At 39.6% G+C, this 22,417-nt stretch overlaps 1 protein-coding gene across 1 annotated transcript in view; it reads right to left on the bottom strand.

Moving 5' to 3' along the window:
- The window catches only part of LOC133568157 (polyamine-transporting ATPase 13A3-like), a 123,518-nt gene that overhangs the window by 70,856 nt on the left and 30,245 nt on the right, over window positions 1-22,417 (bottom strand). Inside the window, exons 4-9 of the mRNA XM_061919899.1 lie at window positions 6,268-6,435; window positions 6,116-6,186; window positions 5,958-6,041; window positions 5,772-5,841; window positions 5,542-5,676; window positions 2,833-2,905 (exon numbers count right to left, since the gene is read on the bottom strand). Coding sequence (XP_061775883.1) covers window positions 2,833-2,905; window positions 5,542-5,676; window positions 5,772-5,841; window positions 5,958-6,041; window positions 6,116-6,186; window positions 6,268-6,435 — 601 coding nt within the window. The remainder of the gene's footprint in view (window positions 1-2,832; window positions 2,906-5,541; window positions 5,677-5,771; window positions 5,842-5,957; window positions 6,042-6,115; window positions 6,187-6,267; window positions 6,436-22,417) is intronic.

Genomic DNA, 22,417 nt, shown 5'->3' with positions numbered 1-22,417 from the left:
TTGGTCTTCACTCGTTTGAATAAATTCTTTTTTTTTTTTTTTTTTACTTTGCTCCTTATAACTTTCAGAAAGACCATTTTAGAGGAAAAATACAACCTTAAAAATGATTTTAGGATTTTTAAACACATATAGCTGTTTACCTTTTAAATTCCTTCCTCTTCTTTCCTGACAATTTAAATCAATGTTCAAGTAAATTAATTTTTTTTATTGTAAAGAATAATAAATACATTTGAATTAAATTGTTCATTTTAGCTTATGTTTTTTCAACGAAGACAATTTGTGAACTATTTCTTCAAACTCATGATTAAAATTCAAAAAAATTATTCTGGCAAATCTAGAAAATCTGTAGAATCAAATTTAAATATTATTTCAAAGTCTTTTGAATTTCTTTTAAAATTTTTGTTCTGGAAAATCTAGACAAAAATAATGATTTGTCTTTGTTAGAAATATAGTTTGGTCCAATTTGTTATATATTCTAACAAAGTGCAGATTGGCTTTTAACTTATTTAAAACATGTCATCAAAATTCTAAAATTAATCTTAATCAGGAAAAATTGCTAATGATGATAATGAAGGGCGGTTTAGCTCGGTTGGTAGAGTGGCCGTACCAGCAACTTGAGGGTTGCAGGTTCGATTCCCGCTTCCGCCATCCTAGTCACTGCCGTTGTGTCCTTGGGCAAGACACTTTACCCACCTGCTCCCAGTGCCCCCCACACTGGTTTCAATGTAACTTAGATATTGGGTTTCACTATGTAAAGCGCTTTGAGTCACTAGAGAAAAAGCGCTATACAAATATAATTCACTTCACTTTTTTATTTTTTTCAAAAAGATTCGAATTAGCTAGTTTTTCTCTTCTTTTTTTCGGCTGAATTTTGAATTTTGAATTTTAAAGAGTCGAAATTGAAGATAAACTATGTTTCAAAATTTAATTTAAACTTTTTTCGTGTTTTTTCCTCTTTTAAACCGTTCAATTAAGTGTTTTTTTTCATCATTTATTCCCTACAAAAAACCTTCCGTAAGAGGAAAAAAGACAGACAGAAATACCCATTTATATATATATATATATATATATATAGATTTATTTATTAAAGGTAAATTGAGGGAATTGGCTATTCCTGGCAATTTATTTAAGTGTGTATCAAACTGGTAGCCCTTCGCATTAATCATTACCCAAGAAGTAGCTCTTGGTTTCAAAAAGGTTGGTGACCCCTGCTCTAGCCTTTAAACAGACACCTTTTTAGACTAGTTGATCTGCCGTCTCTCTTTTCTGCTCTGCCCCCCTCTCCTGCGTGGAGAGGTTATCCGATAAACATTTACACTGTGGTGGCCTCAGCGGTGTTCCGCGCCATCGTCTGCTGGGGTGGAAGCAGAGACAGGAGCAGACCCAACAAAGCCACCAACCGACTACACTCTCGGCTGCCAAACAAGTCTCGGCCAGTGTCCGGTCCGCATGGATGAGCGAATGAGATTGTGCTGAAAATTTTAATTTTCCCTCAGGGATTAATAAAGTATTTCTGATTCTGATTCTGACCACGGATCAGCCTCTATGAAGGAGGCCCGAGCTGTTCCAAGTCAAGACACAGGATGAACCACTGCTTATGCTGATTGGTTGATTGATTGATTTTTTTCGATGATTGATGGTAGTTCATGTCCTAAGTCATCTTCTTGTCTCTTAAAAAACACAGAGGACAATACCTCGGTGTCCTCAATGATAGTTACGGCCATGGTCTGAAGGAGGTTTTTGAACTTTTCGTCCTTATGTTCAACTCTCCTGATAAGTGTGGATGTACAGTTTGTATTTTTTAGTCCAGTTGGAGGGAGTCATAAGATCATTCAGATTTGTAATATGTTTCTGTGTTTTTCATTGACTTGTTTTCTTTACTTAAATTAAATAAATACATTCCAAAATGTATGCATGCATACTTTTTTTACATGAGTGTCTATGAAAGCTGATTTTGAACATTTTGACTAGGGAAGCCAAACAGTCATTGTACATTGTATCGAAAAAAAAAAAAAAATATATATATATATATCACCCTAAGAAAAATATTCAACAAGAACTACATTAAATTGAGCTACAGCTGTATGAATAACATGCAACAAATCATTTCAAACCACAACAAAGCAATTGCAAAAGGACTGCCTACCCCCAGACTAAACGACTCTGAAACCAATAAGGAATGTAACTGTTGCAAGAAACCTGATTGCCCTCTCAACGGAGGGTGCTTACAGACATCAGTCGTTTACCAAGCAAAGGTAACACGCAAGGACATTAACACATCCGACACGTACGTAGGATTAACCGAAGGAGCGTTCAAAACAAGATGGAATAATCACAACGCCTCCTTTAGAAACCAGGCTTTGCGGAATTCTACAGAACTCAGCAAGCACATGTGGAACCTCAAAGACAACAATGTTGAATATTCAATAACATGGCAAATTCTTGCATCCAGCACACCTTACAACAGTGGTAATAAAAGATGCAACCTATGTTTAAAAGAGAAACTGTTTATTATATATTATCCAGATCTATCATCCCTCAACAAGCGCAGTGAAATCATTTCAACATGCCGCCACAGACGGAAACACCTCCTAGGTAACTTATGAGCCAATCACCACACCCTACGCCTGCCTGTACCCACCCACTCTGTGCCCTATATAAACCATTGTATGTGAATGCTTCCATTAAAATCTCCTGATGATTGAGGGAACTCCTCATGAAACAGTTCTGTAGAGACGAAGTAGTCTTGTGATTTTTCCCACACCTACATATATATATATATATATATATATATATATAGTTTTGTTGTTGAATGACTGAATACAAACTTGCCTGTATTTCCTCGCCACACTGAAACCTGTACCATAGAGTGCTCCATCACCATGTCACGCAGTCTCTTATAATTCTAGAAAGTGGCAAAAAGGGAGCAAAATAATGTCATGGAATCATAACAGGAAGTAAACAGGGACTATTTGGCAAAGACCAGCTTTTTTGCCAATTGTTTTTTTTCAATTTTTTATGTTTTTAATACTCATCACTATGTGGAATTTTTTTCCAGTTGCCTGGAATTGATATATATCAATCATATAAAGTATACAAACCCCATTTCCATATGAATTGGGAAATTGTGTGTATATATCTGCTGTCCATCACTAATTCTCTAATACACAGTGTCAACCAAACGACAATTCAAGCTCTGCCCTCTCTGTCCGAGTTGAAACTAATCTTCTGTTCCTAGCCCATAACACCCCATATATAAATATTGCATTGATTTGTAGCACATAATGGTTTCACAGCACTTACCAGCGAGCTGCGTGTGAGCAAGCTGGTCTCGCTTTGCTCGACATTTTTAATTCAAAGAGAGACAAAACTCAAATAGAATTTGAAAATCCAAGAAAATATTTTAAAGGGGAACATTATCACCAGACCTATGTAAGCGTCAATTTATACCTTGATGTTGCAGAAAAAAGACCATATGTTTTTTTAACCGATTTCCGAACTCTAAACGGGTGAATTTTGGCGAATTAAACCCCTTTCTGTTTATCCCTCTCTGAAAGACGACGTCAGAACGTGACGTCACATCGGTCGTCAACGCCATTTTTCCCTAACACATCACACGCATCGAGTCAAATCAGCTCTGTTATTTTACGTTTTTTCGACTGTTTGCCTGTACCTGGGAGACATCAAGCCTCGGAGGGTGTAACAACACGATCAGGGACGGATTCAAGTTGATTTACGTAGAATGTGCATCGATTAGCACGGCATGCTAATCGATGCTAACATGCTATTTAGGCTAGCTGTGTGTACATATTGCAGCATTATGCCTCATTTGTATCTATATTTACATCCAGCCTTTCCCTCCACCCACATTTAATGCCAAACAAACACTTAACAATCGACTGATTTAAGTTGCTCCGGTGTCAAAAGATGCGAAAGTCCCTTGTTTGTTTTTTACCGGCGATGCTACGACAGAGATGGCACAGAGATGGCAAGAATGTCTGGATATCCTGCGACACTCAAAGCAGATGCATTCCCAACGATAAAGTCAACGAAATCACAAAGGTGAGTTTTGTTGATGTTATTGACTTATGTGCTAATCAGACATATTTGGTCGCGGCATGACTGCCAACTAATCGATGCTAACATGCTATTTAGGCTACCTGTATCTACATTTGTAGTTGTATTTGCTTCCAGCGTTTCCTTCCACCCACATTTAATGCGAAACAAACACTTACCCATCGACGGATTTAAGTTGATCCAGTGTCAATGCGAAAGTCCTGATCGGTTGGTCTGCACATTTTACTGGTGATGCTAACGCAGACATGCATGGCCGAATAGCGTTAATAGCTATTTGCTCAATAGCTTCAGTTTCTTCTTCAATTTCGTTTTCGCTATCTGCCTCCATACTCCAACCACCTGTTTCATTACATGCGTAATCTGTTGAATCGCTTAAACCGCTGAAATCCGAGTCTGAATCCGAGCTAATGTCGCTATATCCTGCTGTGCTATTCGCCAGTGTTTGTATTGAAATCGCTATGTGACGTCACAGGGAAATGCACATTGGCTTAGGCAAATAGCGAAAATCAAGCACTTTAAAGCTTTTTTAGGGATATTCCGGGAGATGTAAAATTTAAAAAAAAAACTTCGAAAAATAAAATAAGCCACTGGGAGCAGATTTGTATTGGTTTTAACCCTTCTGAAATTGTGATAATGCTCCCCTTTAAAGACTTGGTCTTCACTTGTTTGAATAAATTCATTTTTTTTTTTACTTTGCTTCTTATAACTTTCAGAAAGACAATTTTAGAGAAAAAATACAACCTTAAAAATGATTTAAGGATTTTTAAACACATATACCTTTTTACCTTTTCTTCCTCTTCTTTTCTGACAATTTAAATCAATGTTCAAGTAAATACCTTTTTTTTTTTGTAAAGAAAAATAAATATATTTTGATTTAATTCTTAATTTTAGCTTCTGTTTTTCGACGAAGAATATTTGTGAAATATTTCTTCAAATTTATGATTAAAATTCAAAAAAAATTATTCTGGCAAATCTAGAAAATCTGTACAATCTTATTTCAAAATCTTGAATTTCTTTACAACAATTTGTTCTGGAAAATCTAGAAGAAATAATGATTTGTCTTTGACAGAAATATAACTTGGTCCAATTTGTTATTTCTAACATAGTGCAGATTGGATTTTAACCTATTTAAAACATGTAATCAAAAATATATATTTATTGTGAGAAATCATTTAGATGATCAGTGTTTCCACAAAGATAAATATCGTTAATTATTAACAATAACATAGAATTAAAGGTAAATTGAGCAAATTGGCTATTTCTGGCAATTTATTTAAGAGTGTATCAAACTGGTAGCCCTTCGCATTAATCAGTACCCAAGAAGTAGCTCTTGGTTTCAAAAAGGTTGGTGACTCCTGATGTAAAGCCACGGTACACTGATAACATTATGAGCAGTAACCACTGTCCCAAGTTTGATAGAACTGTACCTGTTGGTAAAGTTGAACAAAGTGCAACATGACTCACCTTTCTAATGGTGTACAGAGAGGTGGCTATTAACACAATAGCCATAGTAAGAATTAGAAAGGCATAATCGTAGTAGCCTTGATAGGTCCACAGAATAAAACTGCCGATCTGGATGATGTAAAACGGATTCATGACCTTCAGAGAAGAAACAAAGTCAGATAATATACATTAAAATGAATAATTCCTAAAGACCGACAACTATACTGACTGAGGAATGGGGTTTTTTTTACCTCTTTCATAAAGATCTCGAGTAAAGGCGGCACTTTTACGTCAATCTCATTCTTGCCAAAAAACAAAGCTCTGTTGACAACAAGCATGATTCCCAATAAATTCTGTGTGTTTGTGATACCTGTGATCTGTTACATTTCAGTTCATTTCCTTTGATTGAATACCGATCTAGAAACATTTTACAGTACCTGTAGTCCTGCAGGGTTTTAGTGAGTCCAGAACTATGGTTGCTGTGAATGTCTGCACAGCTCGCGTTTGTATCCTCCAAGCCCCTTACACAAATGGTATACCATATTTAATAAAAACAAGACTAGGCATAGCATTGTTTTTTTTAATGGACACATACTTGTATGGTTCAAAGTTATGTGTCCCTTCATTCCAGAAGTATTGGATGCTGTGGTGGTTGAAGGACCGAACCTGTGAAGGACAGAGAGAAGAAACAGGTGTAACTAAAGCAACAATTTCTTAGTGGAAATAATACAAATAACGGAAAAGTACCTTAAAAGATTCTCTCTGAGTGAATTTCTCATAATTCTCCTTGAGGCTGGGGTGTTCATCTCCATCACGTAACTGAGCTGTGGACATCGGATCCAGACTATCAAAAGGCGTCTTCCCTGGAGCCCATATCACATGTACTTTGGCACGAAACCACTGCCTAAAGTCATCCTGTGGCAACAGTATTTTTTATTCAAATATGTTTCATCCTACAGCTATCATCAAATGTATTGTAGTTTGTAGCCTTAACACATCCTGATTTAGTTGGCTCAAAACAAAATCCTTCAGTCTACCTAGGGATGTTTACAAAGAACCCGTATTTGTTTTTGTTAGGGGTGTAACGGTACATGTATTTGTATTGAACCGTTTCGGTACGGGGGTTTCGGTTTGGTTCGGAAGTGTACCGAACGAGTTTCCATACGGACATATTGTTTGCACCGCACGTTGTGTAAACAATGCAGAGCGAGGCACAAGACATGGCAGGCAAGCAGCGACCAGGCTATGACAACATGCAAAAGCCAGAGCTGGAAGACCCTCCTGTCTCGTTAACATCTCCCCTTTGGGAACACATTGGCTTCGCGGTGCAATACAACAATGGAGGACGGAGGTTTGCCGAAATTGTTCAGCAGCATTAGGGTATGCTTCTGCCAACACGTCAAACATGCTAAACCCTTTGAAGCGGGTGGTTGCTGTATAGCATTAAAACTAGATTTTGACCCACTTTTATGGTGGAAGAACAATAAACCCATATATCCTCTCACTGCCAAGTTAGCCAGGCTGGGGGCGGGAAAGAGAAGTTAATCTGAGGCTGAGTTGACTTGAAACTGTTTAATGTTGTACTTTTTAGATGGAGAAGAAAAGTTTTGTCATTTTATTTCAACTGTGCAACAACTGGAGGCAGTTTAATGTTGATTAACGACTTAAACAAGTTGAAAAACTTATTGGGGTGTTACCATTTAGTGGAAATATGTACTGTACTGTGCAATCTACTAATAAAAGTCTCAATCAATCAAACAAAAAAAAACACTTTATATGTAGAAAGGCTTTGTTAAGAAACCATTCTGAGCCTTGTCCTATTTAGTTTTTATTTTATATATGTTGACCACATTAACCCTGGCAATGGACCCTGTGTGTATATGTATGTTATGCCATTGTTTGCAAATTTGGTAAATAAATAACCCAAAAAATTTATATTTTGTTGTTTTCTTACTGTACCGAAAATGAACCGAACCGGGACCTCTAAACCGAGGTACGTACCGAACAGAAATGTTTGTGTACCGTTACACCCTTAGTTTTTGTACAGGTTTTTAATTGGATGGCTGTTCAGATTCTGGACCAATGATATGCCTTTCGGTATTTTTTGTTATTCAGCCTACCATCGTAGTTATGAAACCACAGCTGATGACATAACGACTTTAAAGGTGTAGCTCACTGACAAAAAAAACTGTCAACTTGGCTCAATGCAATATTTGTCTCAAATTAGTTGCATCCATCTGGGGAAACAATCAACTTAATGAAACACTTATTAGGATTACGATATGGATATGGTTATTATATTAATATATGGTTTCATGTGATATTGTTTAAACACTTCACGTCACTTCTTGTTGGCTTCGCATACAGATAAATTGCCAATAAGGACTCCAGTTTAGGTCCTACATGAGAGTTTTTACTTTATGTATTAAAAAACTCGACATATATTAAGTATGTCAGTATAACATACATGAGATTAAAAACATATATGTGATATTTCGTTCCAACATTTAAAAAATGCATTAAAACAAATGCGTTAGCTCGATGCTAATTTACATTATGTTCACCATTAAGATGCTAATGGTTAGCAGTGAAACAAACAGTGTGGAAATACCTGATCTTTAATATTTTTTTTAACTTGTAAATATTGTAAGTTTAGTTTCTGTTTCTGTATGCATGAGCAGGTGACATGGATGTTGACAGCAATGCTCCATGGGAGATTACCATGAATTGATTAACGTGGACCCCGACTTAAACAAGTTGAAAAACGTATTCGGGTGTTACCATTTAGTGGTCAATTGTACGGAATATGTACTGTACTGTGCAATCTACTAATAAAAGTTTCAATCAATCAATCGATTTGACCCGAGTTACTTCACACACATTTTCCTCTTTCAAGACATACTTAGAAAGGTCCTCCTTACAAAAACGTGTCAACCACTGCTCATCTAACAATTCAAGATGAATATCAGAAGCAATAACTAATGCATTGCTTCACAATGTCACAGTAGATGTTAGAATCCATGTTTTTGGACTGAAACGGACACCATGCTCATTGGCACCGGATACCCACAAGGCTGGGTACTTTCAACTCTGCTCTTCTCCCTCTAAATCAGGGGTCGCCAACCCAAAATGTTGAAAGAGCCATATTGGACCAAAAATACAAAAACAAATCCGTCTGGAGCTGCAAAAAATTAACAGCCATGTCACTACATACAGATAGTGTGTCATGAGATATACATTTAATTAAGAGGACTTAAAGGAAACTAAATGAGCTCAAATATAGCTACAAATGAGGCATAATGATGCATAAAGCTAGCCTAAATAACATGTTAGCATCGATTACCTTGCAGTCATGCAGTGACCAAATATGTCTGATTAGCACTCCACATAAGTCAATAACATCAACAAAACTCACCTTTGTGCATTGATGCACAACGTTAAAAGTTTGGTGGATGAAATGAGACAGAAAAAGAAGTGACATAAAACACGTCTTAGAAAGTCGGAGAAAGTTATACATGTAAACCAGGGGTCGGCAACCCGCGGCTCCAGAGCCGCATGCGGCTCTTTGACCACTCTGATGTGGCTCAGCCGCATACTTGCCGACCGCCCGGAGAAGTCCGGTAGATTTCCAATTTTAATGTCTCTATCAGATATCTCCCGGGTAAATATTTTTCAACTTTAATGGTGTGCCGTGATGACAATGCCTCAAACAACCCTTTCTCCATGTCATCGCGCCATGATTTTCACCATGCTATCTGCGTGCCCGCTGTCCAGTCACAATTTGGATGTGACCTCTATCTGAACGCATACGCAACTGCAAGGCATATTTAGTTCAACAGCCATACAGGTCACACTGAGGGTTTGTGATATAAACAACTTTGACACTCTTACTAATATGCGCCACACTGTGAAACCACACCAAACAAGAATGACAAACACATTTCAGGAGAACATCCGCACTATAACACAACATAAACACAACAGAACAAATACCCAGAATCCCATGTATCCTGACTCTCCGGGCTCCATTATACACCCAGCAACCACCAACCCAACCCTGTACACCTCAACCGATCCACAGAGTGTAACCTGTATTGCAGTCTCTTACGTGTGTCTGCAATAGCCTCGTCAAACAATTATTTGGGCTGGCAAGCTATTCGTACAAGCTGTAGAGGGTGGTAATGACATCAATGTAAGCCCTTATTATTGTTCATTGGGTGAATGAACACCAGCGTACATTCGAGAGTATAATTACTTTGAAATTCGGGAGTCTCCCGGGAAAATTGGTATGGTTGGCAGGTGTGATGCTGTCAAGCGGCAATCATATAAAACTCGCGGGCCGCACTAACATTAAATTTTCATATTAAAGTGCGGGCCACGTGTCTGAGACCCCTGGTTTATAGCACAAAGCAAAAAAAAACTCTGTATGCAGTGTTATTTCATTATAAATTTCAAGAGTTATGTGGCTCCCAATGTGGTCTTTACTTTGTGCAACGGGTCAAAATGGCTCTTTGAGTGGTAAAGGTTGCCGACCCCTGATGTAAACAAACTACGGGGAGTTCAAGGACCGCCAAAATTTGTAGGACAAAACGACGCTCACCAAATACTTGAATCAATGAAGCGTGTTTAACATAAACAGTGTCTTTTATAACAATTAGGATGGTTTGTGTTTGTCCTCCTCCAGAAACCATATTTAAACAAAAAATATGCTTTTTTTCTCCTCATCTTTTTCCATTTTCATATATTTTTGAAAAAGCTACAAAGAGTCACTAGGGCGGCGCTAAAGAGCCGCAGGTTGCAGACCCCCGCTCTAAATAAACTGTAGCACCTTCTGTCACTAGTGGGCAAATATGATCACGTTTTAGAATGGTGCCACCCACATCGGGCACGTGTCAGACAACGATGGGAGGTGGACTGTCCGGTGTCCTAGTTCAGCAACCTGGAACTTCACACCCAGAAAACCATGTCAAGGATCGTGGACTTCAGAAAAACCACAGCCCCACCATCGCCCCTGTTCTAACAGACTTCTCCATCTTCATCAGTGTTTTCCCCAGAAAATGTGTTAGTTAAGGTGGTGTCTCTCCAGGGGGGAAGGGGTGAAGTCGGCCGGCTTCGTCGCGTGATACGATACATATCTTGATACTTTCCCGTAAACTAAAGTTACCTGAGATACTAAGTATGTCATTGTTTTGTTTAACACACAAACACACATACACAAAAAAATATACGCCACACATACACCCCCCCCCCCTGACCCAATGCCCTCGACACAAATCCCGTAGGGGTGATGAATGGATGGTCAGCGCCTGAAGAGCTGTGGCCTACCACCATGACCTTGAACTACCTGTTGCTAACTAACTCTGTTGCTAGATATCTCGAGATGTATGTTGTAATATGTATATGTGCTTTGCAATGGAGTTTTTTTCCCACTCCAGACTGGGCCCCCTAAGGAGCCCATTCTAGATTGTATTTTTTTACTCATCCTTCCCCAGCGTTTACCTTTTTCCCATCTTTTACGGGGCGCCTTATGGCGACCCATCAGCGTTCTGTTTGTTTGTCTAATCTTGAACAGGTTTGTGCTGAAAACAAAGTTTCATTGTACTTGTGCAATGACAATAAAGACCTATCCTATCCTATCCTATCCTATCCTATCCTATCCTATATTGACTTACTGTAAGTAAAAGTTAAAAGTGGGGCCACATGCTGACATATGCTCAACTCATCATGCTTAATTTATTACAGCATTTGGGAAGCCTGTAGTTGATTTTTATTATGTAAATGTTATATTTTCATCAACATGTGATAGCAGGAACCCTGCCGTTGAAAACTAGGCTGCTACATTACTAACAATTAATGTAACAATAGCTGAAATAGTACAATAGCAATAGGAGAGACTATTCATCCATGAACACCATGGAGTTCATGTAGGCTTTATGATGCACTTACATTATTATATTACTATCAGAGACAGAAACTCTTCTTTTAACATAATGTCCTTTTTTGCTGAAGTGAAATAACTTTGTTATTGTAGGTCATGGGTGTCAAACTCTGGCCCGCGGGAATTTCATTTGGCCCTTGAGGGAACAATAAATTAACATTAGAGCTGGCCCGCCGATGTTATACAGTGGCGGTGCCGCTGTATCACCGCATTCAACTATAATTGTCATACTTGCCAACCCTCACGATTTTTCCAGGTGAATCCCGAATTTCAGTGCCCCACCCCGAAAATCTCCCGGGGCAACCATTCTACCGAACTTCCACCCGGACAACAATATTGGGGGTGTGCCTTAAAGGTACTGCTTTTAGCATCCTCTACAACCTGTCTTCACGTCCGCTTTTCCTCCATACAAACAGCGTGCCGGCCCAGTCACGTAATATATGCGGCTTCTACACACACACACAAGTGAATGCAACGCATACTTGGTCAACAGCCATACAGGTCACACTGAGGGTGGCCGTATAAACAACTTTAACACTGTTACACCACACTGTGAACCCACACCAAACAAGAATGACAAACACAATTCGGGAGAACATCCGCACCGTAACACAACATAGACACAACAGAACAAATACCCAGAACCCCTTGCAGCACTAACTCTTCCGGGACGCTACAATATACACCCCCGCTACCAACAAAACTCGATTTTGCATGTCACTATAAAGTTGAATAAGCCTTGCTTGTTCAACTTTCAACGCAAAACTTGTTTGGGTCCCTATTAAAGTTGTTCAACTACTGGCCCGCGGCTTTGTTCAGTTTAAAATTTTGGCCCACTCTGTATTTGAGTTTGACACCCCTGTTGTAGGTCAATACGTCTTGTCTTTCTCTGAGACGGACAGGGCTTTTGCTGTCCGTAACACACACACCGCAAAATGAGCTAACGTTACGCTAAAAGCTAATAAGCTTTCACCTCAAGGACTGCGAGCGCGCTGAGCCGCCGCTTATGTTTCTAGAACGTCAACGGGCTCATAGTGACGTTACTAGTAGTTGACTGGGAGGTGTTTATTATAATTTGGGGAGAGTCCGCTGCACTATGGTCACCTGCTAAACACCTTTCTGTTCACCACACTGTCTGTCCTTTCTGCCTGTGCCGTGAACATTGACTCGATGCGCTCTGAACACGCACTGCTGATTGGCTGTTACATACGCTCTGAATACACACTGCTGATTAGCTGTAACCGCTCTGCGTGTAACCAATCAGATGGTTCTGTGGGTGGGATAATGCTGGGTGCTGCAGAGACGTACTGACAGAGGCAGAGGCACAACTATGCCAAGCAGCTTGTTAAGACTTTAGTTTAGGCGGTGGCTCTTTGTTGTTAAGGCGGCCGCCTTAGCAACAAAGCGCTGCGGGAAACCCTGCGCATGCCGGACTCCTTCCGCTTTCTGGGTTCCACCATCACCCAGGACCTGAAGTGGGAGCTAAACATCTGCTGCCTCATCAAAAAGGCCCAGCAGAGGATGTTTTTCCCGCGACAGCTGGGGAAACTCAAGCCGACAACAAAAATGTTGCTACATTTCTACACGGTCATCATTGAGTCCATCCTCACCACCTGCATCACAGTGTGGTATCCTGGGGCCACAGCCAGGAAAACACACAGACTGCAGCAAATCATACGCTCTGTTGAGAAAGCTGCAACCCCCTATGTCACCAAGACCTGTATGCCTCCAAGACTCGAGGGCATTCAAATTATTCGACTCGCTTCACACAAGCAGGAGACTAAGTTCTATTCAGAACAAAATCTTCCGCCAAAAGAACAGTTTTTTTTTCCCTCTGCCACCAGGTTCATAAAGACAAACTGATCTATCACTTGCAATGAATTGATTAACGTGGACCCCGACTTAAACAAGTTGAAAAACTTATTCTGGTGTTACCATTTAGTGGTCAATTGTAGGGAATATGTACTGTACTGTGCAATCTACTAATAAAAGTCTGAATCAATCAAACTGTCACATTCTTCACTAAATTCACTTTCATTGACTGCTAACTGTCCACTTCACTTATGTAAATCTGCAGACACCAGATTTATCTTACCGAATTCATATTCTTATTTTATTCATCTTCTTGTATTTCTAATTGCTTGGCGATCCTAATTTTGCTGGTTATTGTTTTATCTAGCACCATTGCACGGGGAAAAAAAAAATCCTCATTTGTGAAATTATTACAATTATTTAGATTTTCCACCTGAACTGCAGCTTACTTGCTTTCTTGCTTTTCATAGGAATTCATGCACCCCCTGCATCTAAGCATGCGTTCAAATCCAATAAATGCAGGATGAATGATTGAATAATACACATGAATAAGAGTGTTGCACTGATCAACGCTATATGTTTTATTTTGTTATTTTATAGACATGTTTCACATTACAAACTATTAAACGACTGAATGCAGAAATTATTAGGTTATGGTTTCATGTAAAGATCGGGTGCCGCGACACTTTCGATTTTTCAGCAAAAAAATAAACATAACCTACCGTATTTCCTTGAATAGCCACCGGGGCGCTAATTAATTTAAAACTTCTTCTCACTCCTGCGCTTATTCAAGGCATGCGGTAAAAGTAAGCAGGCGCTAATAATTTTAAAACCTCTTCTCACCCCTGCACTTACCAATGGCATGCAGTAAAAAATTGAGTGTGATTAAAAAAAAAAAATAATAATAATAAATTATTCTGCGGCCCGGCCCGGTGGTTGGGGACCACTGCTCTACAACATGTCATCGCGACCGCCTTTACACAACACCTTTTCATTTCGCTGCTTCTCATACGAGATTGCAATGCATACTTGGTCAAGAGCCATACCTTTTACACTGATGGTTGTGATATAAACAACTTTAACACTCTTACTAATATGTGCCACACTCTGTGAACCCACACCAAACATATTTCTGGAGAACATGGGCTCTGTAACACATTATAAACGCAACATAAGAATTACCCACAATGCCATCCATCCATGACTCTTGGCTATATTATACACGCGCCCCCAACCTCGACCACCTCAACCGACGTACGGAGAGGGGAGGGGGTTTGGTGCTAGCGGGGTGTATAATATAGCCAAGAGTCGTGGATGCATGGCATTGTGGGTAATTCTTATGTTGCGTTTATAATGTGTTACAGAGCCGATGTTCTCCCGAAATGTGTTTGGTCTGGGTTCACAGAGTGTGGCACATATTAGTAAGAGTGTTAAAGTTGTTTTATATCACAACCATCAGTGTGATCTGTATGGCTGTGGAACAAGACCCCTGGTTTACATATAGTAAAAGTAACAAAAGACTCCTCCGCCATTTTGAAAATGATGACAGGGAAAGTGTGGGGGGGTGGTCGGGGTGGGAAGGAGGTGTGGTTGGCGGCGTGGTTTGTGCGGGGGGCATGGTTAAGAGGGGACGAGTATAATTCACCAACTCGAGTATTTCATATATATCTCATATATATGAGAAATACTTGACTTTCAATGAATTTTAGCTATATATATTTATTTTATTATATATATAAATAAAACAAATAGTTGAATTTCAGACGGCACCTATCAAATACACAGTAATAAAAACACAGTTCTACTAACTGTACTGTGCTTGCTGGTTATCAAAAAAAAAAGAAAAACAACACTTACCTTTCACTATCTGAGTAGCCTTTGTTCTGCCAATTGCGTACTGGCGAGAGTCACTTGCCGTCAGGTGCAAAACACCACGTAAATCGTTGGCCAATCAAAAAGCAACCCCATAACGCTATAGCCAACATTCACCAGGAGATGGCTACAAACAACATAGTATCACTCTATTACAGACGGCGTTGCCATGGCTGTAACTTCCTCGTTCTTCTACTTCGTCTCCTTGTGTATGCACTGGTACGGTTTCTCAGTAAGGAGAGTGAAGATGATCTTGGGATCCTAACTATGAAAGCCACCCTTCTGGATGCAGTCCACAGACGTTTCAGGCATGTGGACTCCGACCCCCTTTACACCGTGGCAACACTGCTGGATCCACGTTATAAAGACAAGTAAGGGAATTTATGTTAAATTCTGATATTTGTTTAGCCTAATCTGATGTATATGAGAAAAACTGTACTGTTTACAGTGAGTTGGTTGTAGCCTATGTGACTTTGTTGTGACTGCATAAAATAAGATTACAAATTATATTACTAAAATATGCATGTTACATTATTTTATAAATTTTGGATTTATGCCAGGTACTTCACAAACCCGGAAAACCTGGGACATGCAAAAGCAGCGTTAAAGGCAGCGGTATGTAAAGTACAAACCCCGTTTCCATACGAGTTGGGAAATTGTGTTAGATGTAAATATAAACGGAATACAATGATTTGCAAATCCTTTTCAACCCATCTTCAATTGAATGCACTACAAAGACAACATATTTGATGTTGAAACTCATAAACTTTTTTTTTTTTCAAATAATAATTAACTTGGAATTTCCTGGCTGAAACACGTGCCAAAGTAGTTGGGAAAGGGCATGTTCACCACTGTTACATCACCTTTTCTTTTAACAACAGCCAATAAATGTTTGGGAACTGAGGAAACTAATTGTTGAAGCTTTGAAAGTGGAATTCTTTCCCATTCTTGTTTTATGTAGAGCTTCAGTCGTTCAACTGTCCGGGGTCTCCGCTGTCGTATTTTACGCTTCATAATGGGCCACACATTTTTGATGGGAGACAGGTCTGGACTGCAGGCGGGCCAGGAAAGTACCCGCACTTTTTTTTTTACGAAGCCACGCTGTTGTAACACTTGTCTTGCTGAAATAAGCAGGGGCGACCATGATAAAGTTGCTTGGATGACAACATATGTTGCTCCAAAACCTGTATGGACCATTCAGCATTAATGGTGCCTTCACAGATGTGTAAGTTACCCATGCCTTGGGCACTAATACACCCCCATATCATCACAGATGCTGGCTTTTGAACTTTGCACCTATAACAATCCAAATGGTTATTTTCCTCTTGGTTCTGGAGGACACCACGTCCTCTGTTTCCAAATATAATTGTAAATGTGAACTCGTCAGACCACAGAACACCTTTCCAATTTGCATCATTCCATCTTAGATAAGCTTGGGCCCTGCGAAGCCGGCAGTGTTTCTGGATATTGTTGATAAATGGGTTTTGCTTTGCATAGTAGAGTTTTAACTTGCACTTACAGATGTAGCGACCAACTGTAGTTACTGACAGTGGTTTTATGAATGAATTTGAATTATATTTTTTATATAGCGCTTTTCTCAAAGTGACTCAAAGCGCTTTACATAGTGAAACCCAATATCTAATTTTTACATTTAAACCAGTGTGGGTGCCACTGGGAGCAGGTGGGTAAAGTGTCTTGCCCAAGGACACAACGGCAGTGACTAGGATGGCAGAAGCGAGTATCGAACCTGCAACCCTCAAGTTGCTGGCACGGCTGCTCTACCAACCGAGCTATACCACCCCAGTGTTCCTGAGCCCATGTGGTGATATCCTTTACACACTGATGTCGTTTTTTTTTTATACAGTACCGCCTGAGGTTTGAAAAGTTCGTAATATCATCGCTTACGTGCAGTGATTTCTCCGGATTCTCTGAACTTTTTGATGATTTCACAGACCGAAGATGGTAAAAGCCCAAAATTCCTTGCAATAGCTCGTTGAGAAATGTTGTTCTAAAACTGTGCGACAATTTGCTTACAAATTGGTGACCCTCGGCCCATCCTTGTTTGTGAATTACTTAGCATTTCATGGAAGCTGCTTTTATACCCAATCATGGCAACCACCTGTTCACAATTAGCCTGCACACATGTGGTATGTTTCAAATAAGTGTTTGATGAGAATTTCTACACTTTATCAGTATTTATTGCCACCTTTCCCAGCTTCTTTGTCACGTGTTGCTGGCATCAAATTGTAAAGTTAAGGATTATTTGCACAAAGAAAAAATGTTTATCAGTTTGAACATCAAATATGTTGTCTTTGTAGCATATTCAACTGAATATGGGTTGAAAATGATTTGCAAATCATTGTATTCCGTTTATATTTACATCTAACACAATTTCCCAACTCATATGGAAACGAGGTTTGTAGAAGAGGAGCTGAAGAACACGCCTCCACCTGATGTGACCGAGCCAGTGGACAAGACTCCACGGATGGCAGGTGCAATCAGCATCTTTGACGAAAATAGTGGAGGAGGGCAGCACAGCAACAAGTCCGTCCGACCAGATCACCACAGGGGCAATCTGTGAAATGGAGAGCTACTTCTGTGAGGCTCCGATTGAACAGAAGAGCAACCCTTTACACTACTGGAGCCTAAACCAAGCTCGACTCCCCACCATGACAGCAACAGCAGCTAAATTCCTCTGTGTTAACTGCACGAGTGTGGAGAGTGAAAGGCTCTTTAGCACAGCGTCAATTATCATTGAGGAGCACAGAAGACTGCAGAAAGTGGAGAAGGAGGTGAAGGAGTAGGGGGGCTTGATTCGTAAGCCCCCCTAATAATTTGGCGTTATATTCTATTTTATTTTAAATAATTTTCTTTCTTTTACAAATACAGTGGGGCAAAAAAGTATTTAGTCAGCCACCGATTGTGCAAGTTCTCCAACTTAAAATGATGACAGAGGTCTGTAATTTTCATCGTAGGTACACTTCAACTGTGAGAGACAGAATGTGGGAAAAAAATCCAGGAATTCACATTGTAGGAATTTTAAAGAATTTATTTGTAAATTATGGTGGAAAATAAGTATTTGGTCAACCATTCAAAGCTCTCACTGATTGAAGGAGGTTTTGGCTCAAAATCTCACGATACATGGCCCCATTCACTCTTTCCTTAAAGGGGAACATTATCACAATTTCAAAAGGGTTAAAAACAATAAAAATCAGTTCCCAGTGGCTTGTTGTATTTTTTGAATTTTTTTTCAAAATTTTACCGGTCCCGGAATATCCCTAAAAAAAGCCTTAAAGTGCCTTTTTTCGCTCTCTGCCAAGACACTGTTCATTTCGCTGTGACGTCATACAGTGCTGCCAATACAAACAAACAATGGCGAATACCACAGCAAGATATAGCGACATTAGCGCGGATTCAGACTCGGATTTCAGCGGCTTAAGCGATTCAACAGATTACGTATGTATTGAAACAGACGGTTGGAGTATGAAAGTATTGAAGAAGAAACTTAAACTATTGAGCGAATAGCTATTGACGCTATTCATAGCCATAGCATGGTCGAATAGCTGCATTGGCATCGCCGGTAAAATGTGCGGACCAAACGACCAGGACTTTGGCACCTTGTGACACTGGAGCAACTTAAATCCGTCGATTGGTAAGTGTTTTTTTCGCATTAAATGTGGGTGGAAAGAAACGTAATATAGTTGCAAATGCATCTGCAGGTTATCCATACATCTCTGTGCCATGTCTGCTTTAGCACCGCCGGTAAATAGCATGTTAGCATCGATTAGCGTAGCATGTTAGCATCGATTAGCTGGCAGTCAACATCAACAAAACTCACCTTTGTGATTTCGTTGACTTTATGGTTGCAAATGCATCTGCAGGTTATCCATACATCTCTGTGCCATGTGTGCTTTAGCACTGCTGGTAAATAGTATGTTAGCATTGATTAGCATAGCATGTTAGCATCGATTAGCTGGCAGTCACGCCGCGACCAAATATGTCTGATTAGCACATAAGTCAACAACATCAACAAAACTCACCTTTGTGATTTAGTTGACTTTATCGTTGCAAATGCATCTGCAGGTTATCCATACATCTCTGTGCCATGTCTGTCATCGCCGGTAAAATGTGGAGACACTTCGGTACATTCAGTGGGGGTCTGGCGGCAGACACTTTCGCATCTTCGGGCCAGTGGTGCAACTTGAATCCCTCCCTGTTAGTGTTGTTACACCCTCCGACAACACACCGACGAGGCATGATGTCTCCAAGGTTCCAAAAAATAGTCGAAAATAACAGAGCTGAGACCCGGTGTTTGCAATGTGTTGCAAATGAAAATGGCGGCTGTATTACCTCGGTGACGTTACGTCCTGACGTCATCGCAAAAAGACAGATAAACAGAAAGGCGTTTAATTCGCCAAAATTCACCCATTTAGAGTTCGGAAATCGGTTAAAAAAATATATGGTCTTTTTTCTGCAACATCAAGGTATATATTGACGCTTACATAGGTCTGGTGATAATGTTCCCCTTTAACACGGATCAACCGTCCTGTCCCCTTAGCAGAAAAACAGCCCCAAAGCATGATGTTTCCACCCCCATGCTTCACAGTAGGTTTGGTGTTCTTGGGATGCAACTCAGTATTCTTCTTCCTCCAAACACAATGAGTTGAGTTTATAACAAAAACTTATATTTTGGTTTCATCTGACCACATGACATTCTCCCAATCCTCTGCTGTATCATCCATGTATCCATTTTGGTATAAACTCAACTCGTCGTGTTTGGAGGAAGAAGAATACTGAGTTGCATCCCAAGAACACCATACCTACTGTGAAGCATGGGGGTGGAAACATCATGCTTTGGGGCTGTTTTTCTGCTAAGGGGACAGGACGATTGATCCGTGTTAAGGAAAGAATGAATGGGACCATGTATTGTGAGATTTTGAGCCAAAACCTCCTTCTATCAGTGAGAGCTTTGAATGGTTGACCAATACTTATTTTCCACCATAATTTACAGATAAATTCTTAAAAATTTGTACAATGTGAATTCCTGGATTTTTTTTCACATTCTGTCTCTCACAGTTGAAGTGTACCTATGATGAAAATTACAGACCTCTGTCGTCATTTTAAGTGGGTGAACTTGCACAGTCTGTGGCTGACTAAATACTTTTTTGCCCCACTGTATATATATGTTTTTGTTAGCCGAAGTTTTGTGCTCGTGCGCTACGTTCACTCGCATCCTGTGCATCTCCTGGGGGCTAAGCCCCCCTGTCCTTAAAAGCTAGTGACGCCCCTGGCACTGACTGATTATTATTTGTTTTATGCTCTTGTTATTAGAGTGATATTTTTAATCGTGTTTACACTATTCTTCAGTGAAGACTAAGAGTAATTACTACATTGTTTTGGGCACAGTCAGTCAGTGAAACTGGAGCTGTGAACTCTTAACTTAGAGCAGTTGGACAGTGAACAATAGTGTTGTTTTTGTCGTTTTTGTCCCTGCCCGGAGTTGTTTCCAACATATGACAGTAAAAAAATAACTGAAGTGAACTTGAATTGTTTCCACTTTAAAACATTTTTGTTTTTTTTATTGGATTTATTTAGGTTATTTTTCAGGGTCTTCTAATTTATTTTTAACTTATTCTATTGAATTGTACAATTATGTTGGTATTAGTGGTTATTTTGCACTTTGAATATAACATTTACTTTTTATTGGATTTTTTGAGGTAATAATCTTATGTTGAAGGTTAAAATTTATGTAACCAATTGGTTGATAATAAATGGGTCAGTTTTTCCTATACCTACTCTTGCTGACTATTGTTTTCTGTTTTAACACTACAACATCAGTAACAGTAAGATCACTTTATCAAGCGGTTTCTAACATTCCACACAACGAAATAAGGAATAAATATATATATGATTCGTGCCTATATCGTATCTTATTGATATCGGTATCGGCCAATACTCAAGGCTATAATATCGGTATCGTATCGGAAGTGAAAAAGTTGTATCGGGACATCCCTACTAGAAACATAAGCGGCAGCTCAGCTCGCTGGCGGTCGTTGAGGTGAAGGCTAATTAGCTTTTAGCGTAATGTTAGCTCACTGTGCGGTGTGTGTGCGTGTGTTACGGACAGCTGTCTGAGAGAAAGACAAGCATTATTGACCTACAGCTACAGTTAACAACTAAGTTATTTCACTTTACCTTTTTCCGTGTTGATTGAGCTGTGTTGAAAGCAGCAAATAAGGACATTATGTTAAATGAAGAGTTTCCTGAAGCTGTCTCTGATAGTGTATATAATAATGTAACTGCATCATAAAGCCTATGTGAACTCCATGGTGTTCAGGGATGAATAGTCTCTCCTATTGCTATTGTACTATTTTTTCAGCTATAGCTACATTAATAATTAGTAAAGTAACAGCTTAGTTTTGGATGGCAGGGTCCCTGCTATCACATGTTGATAAAAATATAACATTTACATTAAAAAACCAACTACAGGCTTCCCAAATGCTGGAATAAATTAAGCATGATGAGTTGAGCATATCTGCGATGAGGTAGCGACTTGTCTAGGGTGTACCCCGCCTTCCGCCCGATTGTAGCTGAGATAGGCACCAGCGCCCCCCGCGACCCCAAAGGGAATAAGCGGTAGGAAATGGATGGCAGGAGTTGAGCATATGTGAGCATGTGGCCCCACTTTTAACTCTTTTTTTTTTTTCAAACGCTTATTGCAAACGCTTACTTAAAGTAAGTCATTAATTTGACTTTGTAAGTCATTATTTTGACTTAGTAAGCCATTATTTTGTCATTATTTTTGATTTAGTAAATTACTAAGTCATAATATTGATATACTTAATATCTCAGGTAACTAGGACTGTTTTGTTTTTACTTTACGGAAAAAATATCGAGATATATATCGTGTATCGCCATTCAGCAATTAAAGCGGAAAACACAACCAAAAGTTGTAGGCTTCTTCAAGCGACGAAGCCGGCCTACTTCACCGCAGCCTGTAGTCTATTGCCCCCCAGGCTGCGGTGGAAGCGACGAGGTGGAGACGTGATGGCGACAGGCCGAGTTCCACCAATCCTTACACCCACCCACCCCCTTTCCCAGTCCCCTCCCCCTGGAGAGTCACCACCTTAACTAACACATTTTCTGGGGGAAACACTGCAAAGGCATCCTCGACACGAATCATTGTTTTGTTCCTGGCTTTGTCATGAATAAATTGATCATTTTAACAACGCCTTTTAGATTTACTAAGAACTGACATGTTTAGTAACTTTACCA

The sequence above is a fragment of the Nerophis ophidion genome, linkage group LG14, assembly GCF_033978795.1.
Source record: "Nerophis ophidion isolate RoL-2023_Sa linkage group LG14, RoL_Noph_v1.0, whole genome shotgun sequence".
Lineage (NCBI taxonomy): Eukaryota > Metazoa > Chordata > Actinopteri > Syngnathiformes > Syngnathidae > Nerophis > Nerophis ophidion.
This window is presented reverse-complemented; position numbering and strand designations above follow the sequence as displayed.